This window comes from Chrysemys picta, chromosome 3 (assembly GCF_011386835.1).
Source record: "Chrysemys picta bellii isolate R12L10 chromosome 3, ASM1138683v2, whole genome shotgun sequence".
In the NCBI taxonomy this organism is placed as follows: Eukaryota; Metazoa; Chordata; order Testudines; family Emydidae; genus Chrysemys; species Chrysemys picta.
In genome coordinates, this window is record NC_088793.1 from 156,597,635 (window position 1) to 156,620,331 (window position 22,697).

A 22,697-nucleotide genomic window follows, 5' to 3' on the forward strand; every position below is an offset into this window, starting at 1 on the left:
CCTACGAAAGCTTATGCTTATTTCAATAAATCTGTTAGTCTTTAAGGTGCCACCGGACTCCTTGTTGTTTTTGTGGATACAGACTATCACGGCTACCTCCTGATACTTGTTTTGAGAGCGTTACTTTGTTAATAATCTAGGACAGAATAAGGTAATTATTTTGGCAAAACTATCAGAAAGGAAGGGAAGGGCATGGAATTGCAACATTTGGCTATACCCATGACATGGGCCTGGAGGCTAACAGTTTATTAAATGAACAGGCACGCATGCCAACTAACAGAATGAATTTCAATGGAGAAGCTGCAGAAGGAGCTACATACCAACCATTGTCCAAGCAAGCACCAAGCTATAGGAGCAATATCATTTTGTGGTGCCATCTGTACCAGGAAGGTTGCTATTGACTGCATTACTGTAAATAGCAATTTTTAAAAAGTCAACTTTTAAAATATAACATCATTACCATTGTCAAGGTGTGTGTGTGGATGTATGTTGCAAATAGAACACCCCCTCCCCCCCCCCCGCACACTATATTTCCAAAGCACTGGCTCCAGTAACTGGTGTTTCAAAGTTGCTGGGGGCACTTAATAACAAAAATAAATAAATATATTCTTCATGGTCTGTTTGGCAGCAAATATTGCTTAGTATTTTTAATTAATTTAAATTACTTTAATTAGGTTTATTTTTTAAAAGAGATGTATTTAAATTAAAAAAACATTTTAAATATTTAAATTTAAAAATTTGTTACTTTAAAAATAATTGACTTTTATCCACCGTTTGTCAGCAACTTGCAGTGACCAGATTTTCAAATGCAATTGCATAAAGCTAAGCCCCTAAATTTACATATCGGTACCTGAATTTAAATCAGTGGGAGATGAGGTGTTCAGCACCTCTGTAAATTACCTTCATCCACATGTAGGCAGATATTTAACTTTAGGCATCCAGATTAGAAAATGTTGGTGTTAGTTTCTCTAGCCCAGATCTTCAAAGGTATTTTGGTGCCCAGCTCCCATTGATCTCAATGGAAGCTGAGTGCCTAAATAGCTTTGAGGCTCTTGGCCTCTTTGCCTCAGTCTCCCCATCTTTAAAATAGGGATTATATTTAGAAATCTACTTGGTAGTGGTGATGGTGTGAGAATTAACAGGATAATCTTTAGAACATGTAAAGCATTTTATAAGAGTTGCATATTGTCTCTGAGTTTATTAAGAATAAATCAGTTTGCATATCCAATTAATACATGCTCAGACTGCCAGTTATATTGGTGTGCTTTGTCCACTAGGAACTGAACAGAGACCTATAAAACATTTAACTCAATGCCAGGAGGGGATGGATTTGAACTACCACCATAGAGGTGAGACGATCCAGTGAGGAAGACTCCATCTCAACTCTTTATACTACCCTATGTACGGACTGTATCTAAAATAGTTGTGGCTCTAAAACTGAGTAGGCAAACATGACATCTTCAACCAGATGGATCAACATTGGATCCCCTTTGTATTAGGTGTTGTACAGATTTATAGTTCTCTATGATCTCTGTCCTGAAGATCTTTCAATCTGAAGATTTCTAACGTTTTTTATTTTCAATACTCACATCTCCAAAACTCTCTATATCTAGGAAGTTGCATGACTCTTGTTTAAGGTTAGTTCCACAATATTTACTGTATCAGAAATATTTTCTTTACTCTCAGCTAGAATAAATCTATTTCAGATGTCTTCCTTTAAATGGGTATTTATCTTAATTTAGCCTACTGCTATATTGAATTTGGATGCCAGTTCTATGAAAGGGAGGCATCTCCCTTTGTCGGTAAGGTTGCCTATCCTATGTCATCTGAGTTCCCACTGAAGAATCTATCTTACTTATTGTGCAAGGCACAGAGAATACCTCCTGATTTTCTGATGCCCTGTGAGTTTCTGGCCCAGTGAGTGTTCCATTGTAGATAAATACTTAAATAGTACTCCTGGAGGAATTCTGTGCCAAAAAGTTAAAAATTCTGCCCACAATATTTTAAAATTCTGCATATTTTATTTGTCAAAACAACACAATATAACACCAGTTTCAATTATTTTGGTAAATACCTGTCAAAGTATGTCTGTAACAATACAGACAACCAAAAAGATTCAGAAAATGTTTTTTTGACAAATAGATTCCTTACTAGGCATATTAATACAGAACTTTGAGTCATAATTCATTTTTTAACTACAATACAGAAATGTATTTCCCACACCCCTCAGAAGCAGTGCAAAGGCTTGGGCAAGGAGTCTTGTGTAATACAGGAGCTGAGGGACAGGGAAGTCACTGCTGGGAAGGAGCCTGGGAGTGAACCTGAAGGGTTGGTAGGTGTGGGTGGGGAAAAGTATGGAACAGTGGGGGTTTTGGGGTGGGGGCAGGAGTGCAAGTAGGGCAGTACCCTCCAGTATGCAGTACCAGCAAGAGATTTTTAGTGGGTATGGGGTACCAGAAAGACCTGGGGCTAGCCTCCCATAAAGGAGCAGAACGCAGCTAAGGAGGGCATTCATTCTTTATATGGCTTTAACAGCACAAAGCTTTGTTTAAGTTTGTTAGCATATGTATTGTGTTGTTAAGATGGTCAGGAGTCCTCAAGAGGGGAGGAGTGTATGTGTGTGTGTGTGTAGGTCAGAAGGTGTTTAAACCGTGTTTTTGATTCTGTTTCTCCCCATTGGTCTGAATTATCCATGACATTCATACTGCATCACATCAAGTCCAAATCATAAGAGGAATGCCTCCGCTTGCACTGACCAGAGGATGTTTGGATTCTGATGTCAGCCCAGTTCTGCAGCCTGATGGGAATCAGGTGTTGTCCCCAGTGTACACAGATTTCTTCTTTGCAGCCAAACTAGTCTAACATGCATTTTGTTAACTGGAACTGGAGCAGCAAAACAAAGGAACCAAATGCCTCATTTTCCAGCTTTGTGGATGAGAGAACTATAAGTGAAGATAATAATGCCGGACACTGATGGCCTTAAACCAGCTGCCTCAGGAATCTGCCAAGAACTTTGCTGAAAATATGTTCCTCATCTTAGCAACGGAGTTAAAACTTATCACACATCTGCCCACCTTTATTCAAATGAAGCTTCTGATCTAACAACTCAGGCATTGTCAGTTTCATCCAGAAAAAATTACAAACTTGGAACCTAATCCTGTAAACCCTTAATCATTTGATCAATCCTATTGAAGACAATGGGACTATTTACATGACTATGGACCACTTTTGTAGTAAGAGTTTCAGGAGTCTGTTCTGTTCCTCTAAAGGAGGTTGAATCTCCCATTGATATGCAATGTTTGGGTACAATACCATAAGGCAGTTTAGGATACAGTTCTACTTAAAATTTGTCTTTTAATAAGTCATACATATGCTGAAACTGACCCAACTCCCATATTCCATATAAACAGACCGAAATACTACGTATTTTGGGGAAAAGTGAGTAGTTAAGCAAGTTGATGTTGGTATATACAAACACCCATTTCATCACTGTACTAGAAAATATAGCTGGCCTTAAACTTTCTTCAAATTCCATAGAAAATTAACAGTCCCAATTGTTTTCTGTGTTAATCAGTGTGTGCCTGAAAAAATTACATGCCTTCTAAGAGAAAAGAATCAGTCCACACTTGCTGGGGAAAAAAAAATCCTTCCAACTGGTGTTCAGAAGAGTGCTACAAGACACACACATAATCTCACGAGCAGAGGGCAGAGAGGATACCCTCCCATATTATGACCAGCAAAAATAAAGAAATAAACAAGAAAATCTCAAAGAGGCAGAGGTTCACAGATTTGCAAACCTAAAAACCTGTGTTATGCTTCAAGCCACCTCAGCACATGCCAGGTTTATGAACATTACAAAGTTAACTGCAAAGAAACATTGAAGCCCCTTAACCTGAATGTGTGCCAGCCAGTGTGCCCTCACTGACTAAAGGTGCAGTCACACCTGAACAGCTACAAATTAATCTTTCCCTTTTAGGCTAAACAGAGTCATGTCACTGGCTCCATCTCTGTTGTTACAAAACAGATAAAACTCCAGTGGGGCATGGTGCTGGCACATAGGGTCTCAGGTATATGGTGTGATTTTTCAGAATCTCTTTTGGGAATAGTCATGTACATGAAATAGCTGATACTTACGATTATGCTATTTCTATGCATGTGTATTCATCTTGGTATCTGAAGTTATGAATATTAGTTGTATTTACTACGTTTGCTCCCGTGGTAACACCCACAAGGTATTTAGCCAGCACATGAAGGGACAAGCCAAATTGAATGGCCCACTCAGGAACACTTAGCTCACAATGGACCCTGGAAGACACCTGTCTACACCTAATGGACTTTTTATGAATGTTCTAATTAGAATATGGGTGGGGGTGATGGACATATAACTTGCCCATGTGACTCCAAACACCATCTTTCACAGTGAGAACAGATTTCCCTCTACTTGGCACTTGGCGGAAGCGAAAAGGCCCTGGCCTGGAAACATCTCCATTTTGCCTCTTTCCTGCTCCAGCCTCTGGACTATGAACATATACTAATGGGAGAATTCTAACCAAGGGTCTGTGGACTTTAAGGTAATCTGGAGCCTTCATATTGCCTTGATCCTTTGCAGATGGATTTATGAGTTGGATATGGTACAGAGACTGTTCTAGCCTCATTGATTGTCCATTGCAAGGGAGACAGCAAAGATCAGATGTCTGCTGAATTTCTCAAATGAGTCATCAGGTTTTGATACCTGTGGTATAAGCAACATAGTCCTTGCTTGACTGGTTTTGTTCTTTCATCTCCAAATGTCAAAGCCTATTTCCATTGAACTCAATAGGAAAACTCCTTTTGATCTCAATGGGAACAGGATTTGGCCCCAAGAGATCAGAGAATGTGATTTTGATCAATTGCTTATCTGTCCAGAGGCGGTTCTCATGCACGTTCTGCCAGGCTGATTTTGATTGCCCCTCCTGTATGTCATGTTGAGGTAAATAATAAAACAATCTGGGCTGTAGTTCTATCAAGATGTACATGGCACACACAGTTCTATGTCTCTTTTCCATTAAAGCCAGATGGCGCAGCATCTTTGCTTTCCTAGTGCCTGGCGGAGAGCAATACTTAGATAAAGGTAAGCTGGCAGAAGCTTAGGTTGGACATAAGGGAGGCACTGATAGTGTGGTAAGGAAAAGTGAGGTGATTGTCCTTCTTTCATTTAAGAAGTTTTCAATTTGGCGTGCTGCTGGATCCTCAATGACACCTGGAAATACAGGTGGCACCAGGGGCCCAAAGCATCATTTTACAACTGCATCTGTTCAACAGATGCAGTTGTAAAATTTTAGACAGGTAAGGGGGGTTAATGGAGGGGATAGGGAGAGTATGGGGGCTCTGGGCTAGGGTTGGGGAGGAGTCACATGAAGGGTCACGTGCCCCCCTTGTGTCCCTCCTATGAGTGCAGTACCAGCAAGAAATGATTTCTACTTGCACCACTGTGGGGGGAGGGTGGGGACTGAGGGATTGTTAGGCAGTTGGTAAGCCTCCCCCATGCAGACCCTTAGCCTCTATCATTCAGTCAGACACATCTGCCCATGTCCCCATGTGTCCCTGTACCCCCACTCATCCACTTCCCTCCCCCGTCTGAATGTTTCCCTGCACCCTCATTCAGCCACCCCTCCTCCTCTGTCCCTGCACTCCCACTCAGTCACCCCCTTCCCCGTCCCCGTCCCCATGTGGCCCTGCACCCCTTTTCCCATTCAGCCCCAGTCTGTCCCCCACACTAGCCCTTCCAAACCCCAGTTTGTCACCCCCCAGCAGCCCCATGTGCACCACTCTGTCTGTTCCCCGCATATCCCATACCTCCTCACCTGGCTCTGCAGTCAGGGTGCTGTGAGGAATGCAGCCTTTTCTTCTCCTTATCTGCAGTTCACTGCTCCCACCTGGGAGCAGCTGCCTTCTGTTCTGGAGCCAGAGTAGTCTCTGGTGGGTGAAAGGCATAACTGCAGAATGTATTTTCTGCAGAGAAAAACAAAATTCTGCGGGGAGACATGAATTCCACACATGCACAGTGGCACAGAATTCCCCCAGGAGTAAAACAGTCATGGGGCCAGAGAGAGAGAGAGAGAGAGAGAGAGAGAGTGTGTGTGTGTGTGTGTAAGAAAATGACTCTGTAGTCCAGGAATTAGGGTGGGAGGTCCTGCATCCTGTCTCCCTGCTCCAATCACTCTTTCATTATTTATCCACAGTGGAACAGTTTCAACAGGAACGACTGTGGGAGAATACATCAGAATATCCCATTGCTCAGTGGCCTTAGGGAAAATGGCATCCTGGTCAAACTTGTATTTTGGCATCCCTGACCCCTGCTGCCTCCTCAGGCTCCCTACCCCCTGGTGGTTTTGTATGGGATCAAGGCAGGTGCCAGTTGGAATTATTAATATTTGAAATTATTATTTTGGGAAATTATAAATTCCTTTATTAAATCCATAGCCAAATGGTACTTCTTTATGCAGTTACTCTAAACATGCCTAAAAAAGTCTAACTTATAAGCAACTTACTACATCCAAACAGTAACAAAACATTTCTAAGCATTTTAATCAAGCTATTTACAAATGGGTGAAACCCAGGGGTGCTCAGACCCATATTGGTCTGCTGCAAAGTGGTCAGACAGATATTAGCAGTGAGCCCTTTAAGAGTTTACTTTTTATACCCTTTAACTAATAAGCGATGTCATTGCCAATTACTGACTTCAGCAATCAATTTGAGACAATTCGCCCTTATTTCCAGTCTTAAACCAGATAAGGTTTACAATCTCCTTTCTTCCCAAGGCCTTTACTCCCCTCCTTTTAGCTGTGCGACAGTTTCCCATTGCACCTGGGTTCACACAGGCTTTGCCACGGGTGTGTGGGTTGGAAGGGCTGTGTTGGCTCATTTTAAGACAAATTCACTGTTTGATTTAAAACCATCACCCCTATTGGTCAGAGGCCTCCTTCTTAGAAACTTCCCCTTATCCAATTAGTTATTCTTTGAACCAAACATCCTCCCTCCTTTATATCTTCTGGCCTTATAACTCATTATTTTCAAGGCCTTCCTTCTACTTGCTAGCCAGGACCTTTCTTTACCACACATATATTTCCTTAACTAAACTTTAACTTTAATTCTTTAATTTTATACTTCTCCTACAGCGCCTAACTCATTCCCCCAAGAAATGTCTTAGGCAGCCGGTTCCTATTCATGGAGTGCTAAGCATAGGCAGGCTTCAGCCTGGATTTAGGTACCTAACTCCAAGAGGAGGTGGGGCTTAGCACAGCACGCACCACTGGTGTCAGTGTCTCCCACTGGCTAATTTAAGTGGCTCCATGGGAGGTCAGAGGGAAGGTGGTGTCTGCCCTGACCTTTATGCCCTCATATGAGAACACAAGGAAGCACAGAGAGCTTGCATGGTCCCAACAGACACTTCTAGGCAAAAGAACTCCTCTGGCCTTGTGCATGAGATGCACGCACATCAACAGTGGCATCCACATTGATGCATACTGAAGAAGACCCATTGTGCCAAGTTACATGCAAGCGAGGGGAGGTCTTACATTCTGGCCCTGTGTCAAGCTTGTACAGAGGGAAGATCACAGTTACCAATAACAAGAAAAAGGGTGAGGGGGGGAGTCCTACTGGATCCAGCTTCTTAGAAATCAAGGCTGGTTAGACTCCAACTGCACTGGCTCTCAGTAGTTTACTACCCACTCCCAGAGATTCATTCTAACTTAGTCCCACTGGAGGGTGAGAAGCACTGGGGATGCATTACTCCAGTCTGAAAGTATTATTCACAAGAGAATATGTTTTCTTCCACATTGCTGAAGGTTGCTCTTTGTAAGCAGGCTGCCCTGATGGTGAACTTCTATGTTTCTCTCATGATACTAGCAGCAGAACCAACTGAGAGGGGACAGCTTCATGGAAATGAGCTTCTGTCCCTCTAACCGACTGAAGTGCTGGATTGTTTAAATTCAAATGGATGTGCTCTAGGTGCAAGTCACTAGTTTGGGGGGGGGGGGGGGGAAAGAGTCACAGTTTGGGGAGAATTCAGCTCAGTGCCAGTGATTGGCCCATTACCAGTAGCCAGTCCTTTGGGGGTGGGAGATATCTGCACATTTGAGCTATACCAGGCCCCTTTACTGCTGTTTGGTAGCGGATGGTCCATTCCTGAGGTCAGTCAGGGAAGGCTGTTTAATTCAGCCATTGGGCTCTACCTCCACGTTTGTATTTGTGCAGATAAAACCAATTAGTGGCAAAACTTGCCTTCCGTGGGAGAGCTCAGACACACATCGGTCAGACAAAAAAGAGTTCAACAGTAAACTAAAGTTGCTGAAAAAGAATGACTGGTCCTGAGGTTAAGACAGAAGCATGGGAATCAGCATATCTGGGTTCTGCCACAGACTCACCCTGGGACCTTGAGGAAACCATTTAACTTATCAGATCTGTACAACAGGGCTGAGTGATAATCCTCTGCCTCACCCTGCTGTTAATGAGGCTTGATCCTTTAAAGTGCAGAACATGCTTTGAGAGCCTCTGCTGAAAGTCAGTAGGGAAGTGTAAGCTATTAGTATAACTGTAAAGCTCTCCCTAGTTGCTTTTCTGGAAAAGACTCTGCCCTCCAGGTCCGATGTATGAGGAACTACCTGTAAATGGTGTAGATTTCACCCTCCTTATGGATCCCAGACTATTCCATAGAATCATATAATAGTGGGACTGGAAGGGACCTTGAGAGATCATCTTCGGTGTCGAGCCTCCAATGGCTCAAGGTGGAGCAGACCCAAGGTGCCACCTTGCACTCACTTTTCTCCAAAGACAGCCTATGGCTACACATTGCAGGCTGATTCATTGCTGCACTGTCCCCACTACAAACCCACACATAGGGCTGCTTGAGATTAATCTATATAAAAAGGTCAAATCTGCTTTCAAACCCTGGGCAGCGTAAGCCTCCCAGGAAGGGGACTCATTGATCATGGCATTGCTTTTAGAGAAATCACAGGATGGTCGTGCAGGAAATGGCAAAACTCCTGGAAATAGTTTAAGAAGTCAGGTGTCTTGGCATTGTTTCATGCCCTAAATAACCTTTATTTCCCCAACCTTCTCTAAGTTCATTGAACTGTGCATGTGCACTGGTAACAGGGGGCAGATCTGGATAAAGAAGCTGTCACTTCAGAACTGACCTTTATAGGCCTTCAGCTTTTTTTTTTTTTTTTAAAAGCCTTGAATTCTTTCCAGTCAGGGAAACGAAGATCTCACTGGGAGTCTACTGCTGTGAGGCTTTGTGTGGCCAGAGCATCGCTGCTGAGCACTTCTGCTGTTAGCTTTTTGTATGACCCAGAGTTTGACTTGGCAGCACTAAACGTTCTCTGAAACAATTTGGTATATTTGCCATCTCGTTCACCTACCCACCCCTCAGAATCACACAATGACAAATCATGGAGGTTTTTTTTTTTTTTTTTTTTAATTAAAAAAAAAAAAATCACACAATCTATAATTCTTGGTTACTAATTATTTTGAGTTCAAGGTAGCCCAAATTTGTCAATCTTCCAGGCACACTGCAAAAGCCACGTTTGATAGGGTTTTTGGAGAGGGCTGGGGCATGCTTCCCAGCATGATGAAAGGCTGGAAGTGACTCTCTGTGAGTAGCTGGCTGAGTTCCTGTTTGAAATTGTATTAACGCTGCTGCGATATTATTGTGCTGCTAATTTGATCTCAGGGCACCTTGAGCCTTGGAGAGATTTTTATTATTTAAATGTGAATAAAATAAATTCAGCACAAAAAGGCAGTCTGGTACTTTCCTGACCCCCGGCCAAATACAGGCATGAACTATGGGGAGGGATAAATGGCAAAAATCCTGTTAACTCACAATTATCTGGTAGCTCCTGTGTGTGATTTACACCAATTTGATATTTTGTGGGTAATAAAATTAGACCCTCTGTAAAGAGATGCAAGTCCCCCTGACTTCAATGGGAGCTGCAGCAGGTTTGAGTTTAGCCTTGGAAGAGTTGAGGATGGTGTGAGATAGGTTAAAGGACATGACCTGATTTCCCCTTTCACATGCAGTGGTTTTACTCAGGGGTGATTCTAGCGCTCCCAGCACCCCCACGGTTGAAGTGGTTTCCATCATATATAGGATTTACAGTTTTGTTCAATGGCTTTCAGCACCTCCCCCACCCATACAAATTGTTCTAACACCAATGGTTTTACTCTATTTACATTCAGAACCACCATGGAGTTAAATAAGGAGTGAGTGAGTCAAGAATCAGGTCCTGAGTATGGGGATCTGTTTTATCTGATAGCAACTAGGCAGAGGCTATTCCTGCTGTGCCCCCTTCTGAGCTGTGGCTCACTCATTTTGCTCATCCCTGGAAGGCTTGGATCATGCCCGTTACACTATTTCTGCACTAGTCTAACCGTGAGATGGCCTTGAGAGCTGCCACTTAGTCCAGGCTGCAGTTGACACACGCACCTCCCCATTTTGGGAAGCTGCCACAGCAGCTGCTTGGCCCCGTACCTCGCTTAGCTATAAAGGATTCGAGCTGCCATCATTTCAAAGCCTCCATTTATTTATATCTTTTTTTAATATACCATAAATAGTGTTGAGCATTGACACCTTCAGCCATGCAGACAAACCGTGCCCTTACTCATACCAGCCAAAACAGTTAAACATGCGGTATGTAGTGGAAGATAAACAACCCCCTGCTTAGACTTGGTTAACTCCTTGAGTACCCAGAGCATGCATAGCAGCTTGACTTAGGGCACAATACGAGATGTATGACAGTAAGGCCATAGTAAAGGAGGAGGCCCGAGAGGAAGTAGGACCTAGCCTTCAGGGCCTTGGCCTGAGACACTGGTTCTATTCCCTGCTCTGACACAGATTTCCGGCATGACCTTGGGCAAGTAACTTGGAAAGTCTCGGAAGAATGGGGATAAGAGTACTGCGCTATCTCTCAGGGTTGTGGTGAGGATAATGACATTAAGGATTGTGAGGTGTTTGGGCACTACAGTAAGGGGAGCTATGTAAGTTATTTGGGTGAGAAATTTGATAAGGACACAAAACCTCCTACATCTAATACATGTAAAAAAATTCCCTCTTAAACTGAAATACCACTCTTCCTCATTAACACACTGGGCCTAGGTGCAGTTACAAAAGGCCCCTTTCACCACGCCATAAAGGAGCCAGAAAAGTACAGGGGGGCTCCTGGCCCATCTACAGGTGATATAAGGGCTGTCCCCAACACCTGCCTACGGGGCATATTGGGGAAAGGAAGAGGGGACAGGCACGGGGGTGTGAACAGAGCACAAAGCACTGGGGCTACTGTTTTGCTTCCCCAAACCTACAGGTCCCCTGGAAAGCAGAATGCACATTAGAAAATTTGAGGCTGCTTTAACTTACAGCAGGAGTTGGCAGGGCTATGCAAAGCCCTAGAATAGGGCCTTCAAGCTTTGTTTTGCTTCAAAAGAAAAGCAAACCACACCCGCAAACCAAAAATGATATCTGTGCAATACCCCAGCGCACACAGCCAGAACTGTGGCTGGCTGCATGTTTTAAACAGCTTCCACCAGAATCCGCTCACGTCAGCTCAAAATCTGTCCCCAGCTGTGCCAAAACTCTGGCGATGTTTGGAAACCAAAGTGTGCCTGCTATCTTGTTGCAATAGGGTAGGTTAAAAAGGCTTTAGCTTCAGCAGGAGGGGAAAACGGGTTGTATGAAGGGAGAGCCAAATGATTAGGGTCCTACCAAATTCACAGCTGTGAAAAGCACGTCATGGACTGTGAAATTTGGTGTCCCGCCAACCCCCCTTTGAAATCTGGTCTTTTGTGTGCTTTTACCTTCTAGTAAACAAATTTCATGTGGGAGACCAGTGTTTCTCAAACTGGGGGTCCAGATCCAAAAGAGGGGTCGCAAAGTTAGTGTGTGTGGGGGGGGAGATCATGGTATTGCCATCTGTACTTCTGTGCTGCCTTCAGAGCAGGGTGGCCGGAGTATGGCGGCTGCTGGCCGAGGGCCCAGCTCTAAAGGCAACAGCACAGGAGTAACAATATCATACTATGGCCATCCTGCTGTGCTGGTATTCAGAGCTGGGCTCGCAGCCAACAGCCACCGCTCTCTAGCTGTCCAGCTCTGAAGGTAGTGTCGCCACCAGCAGGGGCACAGAAGTAAGGGTGGCAATACCCAGATCCCTACAATAACCTGGCGCGCGCGCACACACACACACACACACACACCCCCACCGCCACCTTCCTTTTGGGCCAGGACCCCTATAGTTATAACACTGAAATTTCAGATTTAAATATCTAAAAAAAAATTCATTTATAATTTTAAAAATCCTATGACCCTGAAATTGACCAAAATGGACTGAATTTGGTAGGGCCCTACAAATGATCTTGTAAAATGGTTGGTATTATTTGCTATTGACATGCTGCCCTCTGGTGGGGGTCATGGGGTATCTCTATCTCCAATAGCTGTTTAAGTCCAGAAAGTGAAGAAAACAGGAAATCAAGAAATCAACTCACCCAAATCCAATTTAAAAATGTAGATAAAATTAGAAGCAAAAAGAATATTAAGAATAGTCTGTGCCATTAACTTACAGATCATGTGGTTGAGAAGAGCAAGACAGAACTGACTAGGAGCTTTGTTTTGAGATGAGATGAAGACGAAGGGAGACTGGATGACTAGTGGCTCAAGCAGGGGAGTGGGAGTCAAGACTGCTGGCTTCTCTCTCGGACCTTGCCAGTGACACACACGGCAACAGTGAGCAAATATCTTATACCCTTTGTGCCTCAGGTCCGCATTTGAAAATGGGGCTAACAGCACTGAGCTCATATGGGTTGTCAGGGGCTTAAATTAATGCATGGTCATAAAGCACTTGGAGAGACTTAGCTAAGAGGTGGCACAGCAGCACCGTACACATCCCTCAATGTCAGCTTCATTTATGGCTTTGCTGCTGCTTACGGTATATTATACGTGGACAAAAGGCATCACACAAACCTGATTTCAGTGCAACATTGGCCCTTCAAAGTGTCCCTGAAGGTCAATAGACTCAGACCTCCAGCCCTCTTTTGAATCATGCGGTAAATGCTCCAAGGAACAAGCAGAAGACCCGTCAACATCCGCCAATGAAGCTGCTGGAGTCTCAGCAGCCACTTTCACCAGCAGTTTTTCCCTTGACAGACCCTCCAGTCTCTCTACTAGGCGGGGAAGGAAGCAGAGGTGACCAGAATGCCCCGATCCACAATGGAGGCAGAATAGAAAGAGGTGCCCTACCCTCCCCCCACCCCACTCCCTTCTGGAGATCAAGAAACCGGAATCTTCCATAGGAATAGCTGAGATATGGCACATTCAATACAGGTATCACTCCTCTCTGCCTCATAGCTTGAAAATACAACCAGTGATCCCTTTTAAGGCATCTCATGCAGTGGGATCAATTACTGCTGAGGATTTCTCATCACATCCATGCGAACATACAGGACTAGTCAATACCAGTCACTACATTTGTCATAGTCTTTCCTCTCTACCCAGCCTACAGCCAGCATTACAGCACCTCATACCAGCTAGCAAGGAGGCGAAGGGCAGAACACCTGCAGCTCCCCATTTACTGCAGTTGTTGGTGCTGGGCACCTCTGAAAGCCAGGCCCTACGTAACTGGGTGCTTACCAAAGTCCTAATAGACTAGCTAGACCAGTCTCCTCCCATGCTCCATTCCCATCCTTGTCCCGTACCCAAAACCCACCTTCTGCTACTCTCACCACATCCTCCACTTTCATTCTGCTGCCAATGCACAATTATCCAGTATCTACACTTGCTTTAGTGTTTCCTTTGTCTCTTCCAGGCATACAGCATCTGTCTGAAAGGTAACAGTCTTTTCTCTTAGATACCATCATCCTCAGCTAAGACAAGTGGCATGGCTCCCCTGAAGTAAATCTAATGAAAGCTCAGACCCTGCAAAGCATTCCCTGAAGGCTCGACACAAACTGAGACAACCAGTTACATAGCAGCTTGCAGGATCAGGACCTTAATCTTGCAAGCTCCCTGCAACATGGATCTGGCCATCTATAGATACATATAGTCCCAGGTACAATTATGGTGAAAGAGTAGTAATGTCAAGTTTAAACACCAAGTGCCTCCTGAAGATTCTCAAACTGGGGTGAAAGAGGAGGAAACAGCAGCTGAAAATGTGACTGGTTTTATCATCATCATCCAGAGACTGTCTGCAGGACTGTAAGATATCACCACATTAAATCATTTGCAGACATTTCTAAGAAACAGAATTACTGTTGGCTGCTCTTTTTTTTTTTTTTGGGTGGATGATTAACTTGTTCAGGAGAGAATGGGCCAAATCCTGTTCGGTTATACCACATACACCCACATTTGGCTTTGTTTTAAAAAGTTGGTCTTTAAGAATGGTATCACAGTTAAGATACAGAATCTTGGTCTCTGTGCCGTGCCTGGTAGAGTCCCTTGCCCTTCTACTGATATTAGTTATTCATAGCACAGCAGCAGCCAGAGACCTACTCAGAGCAGGGCTCCAGTGTGACATGTGCTGTACGCAGTGTAGGAGACTGTCCATGTCTTAACTAGCAAGGCCACTAAAATCCCAATTCAGCAAAGCACTTAAGCATATGCTGAAGACCCACTGATTTTGTTGGGTGTTAAAGCACATGCTTAGGTGCTTTATTGAATCCACACCAAAAAAAAAAACCCCACACACACCACTTCCAAAATTTAATATTTTTAGGTGTCACAGGACTGGTTTACATTGCAAGTGCATAGATAAAAGGTTTCACATACTGGGCACTGTGCTGCAGCTTCCAAATTCTCCTTCGAGTCTTTGGAAAAAGCTTAGGTTAGCCGTTCTCCTTTCCCTTTTCATGTTTTCTGCACCACACTAATATCATGAGCAAAGTTTCACCTTTGTGCAACACATGTGCACATCAGAGAACTTCATACTATGTAAGAACCACCCAAGGTCATTTTAAAAGTTGTACACATAAGTTCACATATAAACTTTTGCACAGTTAAACCCACTCTAATGTGGACACACAATATACTCCACCACCACACTTCGAAGATAATATTGTCAGCGCAACTAAACAGTCTGTTGTTAAAAGCTGCCTTTTAATTACATTCAGAAGAAAGATTTTAGGCGGAGGTGCTCATTCAAGGCTAGATCCTCAGCGGATATAACCAGTACAGCACCATCAGAGTTACGTCAATTTATCCTAGATGAGTTACACCCCTTTGTTCCTTCATTTACAATTTCAGATTGCCTAAAATAAGTTTATTCTCACACACATAGGCCACAAACGCGTGTAGCTTGCAGGGTTTTCTTCGCTGTATATAAAGATTTGACACCCACTCTACACTGTTATCGGAGGGGAAAAATTCATCTAGTTAAAAATATTAGATGTGATCACATTCAAATCTGGCCCAAAATTTAGAGATTTTATTAAAAGACCAAAAACACTTACAAACCTTAAAACCAAACAAATATGCTCATTTTTAAATTCTCAGGGAAACCCCTTTTAGTAACAACTACTCTGCTGTAGCATTTGTAACCAACACAGAGCAGGAGTGAGAAAAATGACTGACAGACTCAAAAAGCAGAACTGAGTTGTTTATCCAAGCTGAGATACACAAAATCCCTAGAAACACCCAAATTAAAAAATTTTAAACTCTTTGAATGAATCTTTATTAATATATTGATATTAAATAAGCATCTTTTTAAATATCAAAGTAGGTTAGATTTAACAAGTCTTATTGGAAAAAACAATTTTAAAAATAAATTATCCAGTGCCTCTTCTAAAGAGAAGATCTGCAGACATTAATTTTTACTCCTATGGATCATATCACATTCGTTCACACAAGCCTCTCACAATACAATATTTTGCACATTGATTAACTGTTGAGGAAAAATAAGAGCTTGTTTATGCACTTGACACTCAAGCTAAATCAAAGGAGTTATATTTCTTAGAAATGGACTTTTGGAAGAAAAAGAACACACTGAAAAACGGAATGGTTAACACATCTAACAGGAAGCTTGAGTCAGACACGTGATGTTAGCTGGCAACAAATGCTGTAGTTTTTAATGGGGTCATGTTAGTCTTGTAATTATTCAGCTTCAATCATGCCTTATTTAGATTAACAGACTGCAGATAAAAAAAAAAATCACATCCACATTTTGATACAAACTGTAGCAATGTATTTCCAAAATAGTCACTCTTACATTAAATATTTATATAGTTTTTCTAAGCTTGTCATAAAAGGTATTTAAACAATACAAAAAAATAGATAAGTCAAGCCTAGGTCAGTGTAAGAATCTCTTTATAAAGGAGAGGTACAGTTCTCCCTATAGTGATTACATTACACACAGGAATCAGACCAAGAATACACAGGAAGTTACAGGTCAACTAGTTTAATTGAAGTTCTGTCATATTTCCAACCTTTTTGGTCATCTGAGGTTTGTAATGGTGAATAAAGATGATGTTTCCTAACACTTTAATTGCCAGGAAAAATGTAACTCACTTCCAGAGTGGCTCATCCACTTAGGGGTTTATGAGTTTGTACACAGCCTTTGAGCTTTTAGCTCAGTCAGTAGAGGTTCATGCTTTTAGATCCCACCTACAGATGTCTTGTTACAAAGCAGGACTTCATTTGCCACATCCCATTAGGGTAATAGTAAGCAACTTTTTTAGACAAAGGGCCAGATCCAGATTTCAGTGAGGCTTCCAGAATTGGACCCAAAGTGTTGGAAACATCCCTATGGGAATAGCAGTCTCCCTGTCAAACACTCTCAGCCAATTACATTAGTCTACTCTCCTGTATGTACGTTGACCATCTCACTTGTCGAATTATGATTCTGTGACTTGCTTTTAATTAGTGTTAGCACTTTTCACTTTCAAAGTGCTGTGCAATTTAAGTACAATTAACTCTCTTTGCAACTCCAGGTCAAAAGCGTAAACACAGATCCTAAGCTCCCCCTACATGCACATGAGGTTCTTCATCTCTCAGTCAGCCTGTACTACATACAGACTCTCTCTAAGTGCATTCAGGTACTGCTCAGGCACCAATGCCAAAGCTGGGTTTTCAAGGAGCCCAAGTGAGTTAGGTACTCAACTTCCTGAGAATTTCAATAGGAGTTGGGTGCCTAACTCCCTTGAAAAAGCTCTAGATGTTAGCTACTAGATTTTACTAAGTATCCCATGATAGTTTTAAAAAGTTCTCTTAAAAATATATGGCACTAAGTGTAAAACTATACAACTTCCTCATTTAAAATGCCATACTTCACAACAATGCTTTAAAAAAAAAATCTTCCTACTCATCTGTCTTCACCTTTAAATATACAACTGGTGGGATGCAAGGGTGTCCATGAAAGGTCGCACCAGGTTGTCTGTTGAGAAGTAGAATACCAACCCAAAGGTGATGGAGATGGGAAGAGCAGGCAATGCTTTCTTGAACACAGCCAGCAATAAAAGAGTCAGGCATAAACCCTACCATAGAGGGGAACAAAGACAAAGGAAGACATTACACATAAGAAGAAATGCTTTCATTATAGGCACCACAGTACATGAACAATATACTATATACTGCATAGAAAAGGGAAGTCTGCCTGGGCTAGAGGGGATTAGTCCCCTACTTCACACACAGTGACAACCTATTTTCTGACCCACAGTTTGAGAACACGTGGGATTCCCTCAGCAATCTAGATCACAAGCTCTCAGCCAGGAAGGCAGGGTAAGCAAGAGGTACCAAATGTCCTTGTTAATCTACAACTAACATTGAAAAGTTAATTTATTTACATATTATTTCAAATCTTCGTTCTACACCTTTATGTAGCATTTACTGATCAGTTACAGATAAGTGTTCAAATTATAGTCAGCTACAAACACAAGCTTCATTTTCCATACAGGGATTAGCACATAATAAATCTATTTTTAACACCTTTCCAGTTGTCAAGGTCTATGGGGAAAAAAAACCAAAAACAAAAAACCCCCCTAGTTCCTCTCTGACTAGTTCTCTCCTTATTCTGGGGTAAATACTATTGGTAGCTGTAAAGCAGGCCAAGGTCTCAGTTTTAACTGGAGCATCTTCATCAAAGCCAAAAGTTGTAGTTTTGGGAGGTTTTTCAGAGAGCGGGAAGGAGAGTGCACATGCACATCTGGGTATTGTTTCCTTGGCATATAATTCAGTTGTCTGAATTCTTTTCTTTAAAGGATTATCACCAGGGAGAGATGTTAGGTTTCCCTTCAACTTTGGGGAACGAACATCCAATAGCCAGTGATAAGCAGACCCGGCCCTTTTTTCAATCAAGATCCCTAGATTTTAAGGCGGATTAGAACCTAATTCAAGTCAGTCATTCAGGGTTGCACTCTTTCCCCTCCAGGGATCTCTTACCATCAAGGAAATTCTTTTCTCAAACCCCTTCCACAACGAAAGGCTGAGCGAGCCATGCACACACTGCCTCTGCAACACAGCTCCTCCATACATGTGGAGCAAGACACTGGGACTAGGAAATGAACCAATTTCTCCAGAGGACAGAGCAGTGCACAAGTCAATGGATCTCTACTGGTTTTTATAAGCAAAAAATCTTCTGTTAAGACTAGCTGTTCATACCTAGCCTGTTTATCTGAGGAAAACCACAGGTTCCGCAACCCTTGTTTATATAAGTCTTTTAATCCAAAAAAGACACCTAAGTATTTCGAAACTACAATAGGCACATTCACCACCAGCATTGCTAAGTGAAGAAAGCTCCAAACCTGCCCACCCACATGGCAGGCTCTTTGGGGGAAGTCCACTCCTATGCAAGGACAATTTCACCTCACTATATAGCAATGGGTGGAGTGAAATTTCCACTGCCTCCCCCAAGTTTGAAACTTCACTTCAGTAACATGAAGTAGAGCTTAGGGGAAGATTTAGGTTTTAAATGAAAACTAGTGAAATGGAGACAGGTAAAGCACTACTGCAAGCCTCAGCAACCCATGCCTGAGGCTGGGGCACAAAAATCAACCCCTCGCTGTAGAAATGCAGCCCAGCATCAAAGCTTTAATTTTGTACTACTTCTTAGCGTATGCACAAGATGTCTCAGGTAACACGTGACCAGGATACATCACTGAATTTGGTCTGCTGGTTGGACCGTTAGCTTCCCCAGCTTGGGCGGGGTATGGATGAGGAGTGTGACAAAAATATGATTTTAACCATCGTGGTTGTGAATGGGCATGGTTTCTTTCTGCAGGTCTGTACAAGGATGGCTGAGCACGACACCAACACAGACCATTCTGGAGCTGGAAAGTCAGAGAAACGGGACCTTGAAGCTAGCAGATTTCTATGACAGCTACAATATGGTAATTTCTTCACAGTGAAGAGGATCATAGGTGCCAACTTCTCCTGGTGCCAGTGGGTGCTCGACCCCCTCCCCCCCATTCCCCGGCCCAGCCCCTATTCCAACTCCTTCCCCAAAGTCCCTGCCCCAACTCTGCCCCTATTGGACTCCTTCCCCAAATCCCCACCCCAGCCTTGCCTCCTCCCCTGAGCACACTGCGTTCCTGCTCCTCCCCCCTCCCTCCCACAGCTTGTTATGCCACAAAACAGCTGTTTCGTGGTGGCAAGCACTGGGGGAGAAGCGGGGACGTGGCATGCTCAGGGGAGGATGCGGAGGTGAGCTGGGGCGAGGCAGGGAGCTTGGCTGCCGGTGGGTGCAGAGCACCCACCTATTTTTCCCCTTGGGTGCTCCAGCCCCAAAGCACCCACGGAGTCAGTGTCTATGAAGAGGACGGTTTCAGAGGAGTTAGTCTCCAGCATTTCTGTTGCTTCCCAGCAAACACTGGAACAGAACACACCTCTGTCTGATAGCCTGAAACTGATGAGGATTCTTTATCTTGACAAGTTGATGAGCTTTGTCAGGGGTTACTAATACAAGAGAGAAGCACAAACCTCTATCCTCCTGAAGCAGCTCCTGTTGTCCAGAGGCAGATTTTTTTGACCCAATCAAGCCCAGAGATCTCAGTACTCTCTTAATTGTGACAAAAGTCCCTGATCTCATGCCACTGAAGCAAGAACACCAGCAGGTAAATTCTAACTGCTTTTCCCAGATCCTTGTTCCACTGCCCCATGATCTCCATGCAGAAGCTGATGTGGATCTTAAGGCTTGTCTACACTACCATTTGTAATCCACACCCCTGAGCAACGTAAATTACACCAACCTAAGTGCCAATGTAGACCGCACTATGTCGGCGGGTGGACTTCATCCGCCGACACAGCTACCACCTCTCACAGAGATGGAGTAATTAAGTCAACAGGAGAGCTCTCTCCCATAGTCTTAGAGCATCTTCGCCAGACATGCTATAGAGCAGGGGTGGGCATACTTTTGGCCCAAGGGCCACATCGGGGTTTCAAAACTGTATGGAGGGCCGGGTAGGGAAGGCTGTGCCTCCCCAAAACAGCCAGGCCCCTGCCCTCTATCCGCTCCCTCCCACTTCCCGCCCCCTAACTGCCCCCCAGGACTCCACCCCTTATCTACCCCCACCCCCTGCTTCCTGTCTGCCCCGACCCCTATCCACACTCCTGCCCCCTGACAGCCCCCATGGGACTCCCATGCTATCCAACCGCCCCACACCCCTGTCCCCTGACAGCCCCCCACCCCAACTGCCCCCCTCATAACCCACAACCCATCCAACCCCCCCACTCCTTTTCCCCTTACCGCCCCCTCCTGGGACCCACCCCCCAGGAGTGCATCCAACCCCTCTTGCTCCCTGTCCCCTGACTGCCCTGACCCCTATCCACACCCCTGCCCCCTGACAGGCCCCCTGGGACTCCCACGCCTATCCACCCCCCCTGTTCCTGGTCCCGACACACACCCAGAACCTCTGCCCCATCCAACCTCCCCCTGCTCCCTGTCCCATGACTGCCCCAACCCCCATCCACACCCCCACCCCTAACTGCCCCCCAGGACTCCACCCCTTATCTACCCCCACCCCTCGCTTCCTGTCTGCCCTGCCCCCTAGCCATACTCCTGCCCCCTGACAGCCCCCGTGGGACTCCCATGCCTATCCAACCGCCCCCTGCTCCCTGCCCCGACTGCCCCAATGCCTATTCACACCCCCGTCCCCTGACAGCCCCCCGGGACCCCTCCCAACCTTCCCCCTCCCCCCCCGCCGGCTCCCTGTCCCGACTGCCCCTTATCCAACCCCCCCACTCCCTTACCATGCTGCTCAGAGCAGCAGGAGCTCACTGCCCCGCCACCTGGCCGGAGTCAGCCCCGCCACCTGTGCTGCCCAGCAGGAGCAGTGGGCCAGAGTGCTGGCGGCACGGCACTCTGAGACTGCTAGCGAAGGGGGGATTGTGGGGGAGGGGCCAGGGGCTAGCCTCCCCGGCCTGGAGCTCAGGGGCCAGGCAGGACTGGCCCATGGGCCGTAGTTTGCCCACCTCTGCTATAGAGGCACAGCTGCGCCACTGTAGCGCTTCTAGTTAGACTAGCCCTTATTTGTTCTTTAAGAATTTTTGTGCCCAGAGGCACAGCCCAGAGTTGATTACATTCTTGTCCCACAGATATCAGAGTGCCCGCCTATGCTGATCACCTTTACATACAGTACAGTGGGTAGATTCATGTGTGGGTTTCTCCCTATATTACACAGCAGTAATTCAATATTTAACAGTGACCAGTTACTGATATGTCCATCAATGTTACAATGCCACAAAGTAGATTAAAAAGAGAAAAGAAAACGTTTACAGTTTTACTTACTATAAGGATGGCTACAAAACAGGCCAGTGTTGTATTCCAGTCTCCGCTAGCAGTGGCAGCTGCTTTCCCTACAAGCACACTGTAAAAGATGAAGTCTCCAAGGCCCAGCTTGACACCCCCTGTTAAAAGTGAAAAATTCACATCAATGCTCCCGATTCTCTCTCTGTTTTCCTTGCTTTACACCCATCCCTTCTCCCTCCTCCAGTGAAACTGGTCAAAGTTTCTACTCTTGACTAATGACTCAGATCACCATGCGGACAACATTAAAGTGTTCCATGGCACAGTTATTTGGATCCTCCCTGAATAGACGACCTACTTTTTCACTTCACAGAAGCCAATGGACTTTCCTCTATAGAGACACAAAACTCCAGGACATTTCTTCTGTCAAAATTACCTAGGGCCGGTTGGAAGATTTCAGCTGGAAAGAATTTCCTCTCTTCTCCCACCCTCTGCAAACCTAATCTCCAACCAGCTCCAACGTTACTATTGTTTGGCCTGTTGGATCCCACACAACATGACACTGTCTCAACTCAGTGAGCACCATGAAAATAGTAAACATTTGCACGGTATGGGCTGCTCTACATATAGATTTTGTACCAGTTTAAACTATACTGGATTAGACACAGATATAGTTAAAATGGGTCCAACTCCCTAGCACAGGCAGTTATACTAGGATAAAAGTGCTTAAATCAACATAGCTTATGATTACCGGACTTTAGATGCCCTTATAACAATTATAACTAATGCTGAACGTCTGTCATGGAGATCATGGATTATGTGACCTCCATCACTGCTGCAGCGGCCATTGCTGGCTCAGGGGCAGCCCAGCAGCAGCAGTTTGGGTATGCTGGGGCAGGGGTGCGTGGCGGTCAGGGCCGACTCCAGGCACCAGCCAAGCAAGCTCATGCTTGGGGCGGCAGATTCTAAGGGGCGGCATTCTGTCCAATCCTAGGCTGGCATGGC

At 44.5% G+C, this 22,697-nt stretch overlaps 1 protein-coding gene across 1 annotated transcript in view; it reads right to left on the reverse strand.

Moving 5' to 3' along the window:
* Nucleotides 1-16,056: 16,056 nt before the first annotated feature.
* PSEN2 (presenilin 2) overlaps nucleotides 16,057-22,697 on the reverse strand; it is a 29,382-nt gene continuing 22,741 nt past the window's right edge. Inside the window, exons 11-12 of the mRNA XM_005289560.5 lie at nucleotides 21,735-21,853; nucleotides 16,057-17,487 (exon numbers count right to left, since the gene is read on the reverse strand). Coding sequence (XP_005289617.2) covers nucleotides 17,332-17,487; nucleotides 21,735-21,853 — 275 coding nt within the window. The 3' untranslated portion in view covers nucleotides 16,057-17,331. The remainder of the gene's footprint in view (nucleotides 17,488-21,734; nucleotides 21,854-22,697) is intronic.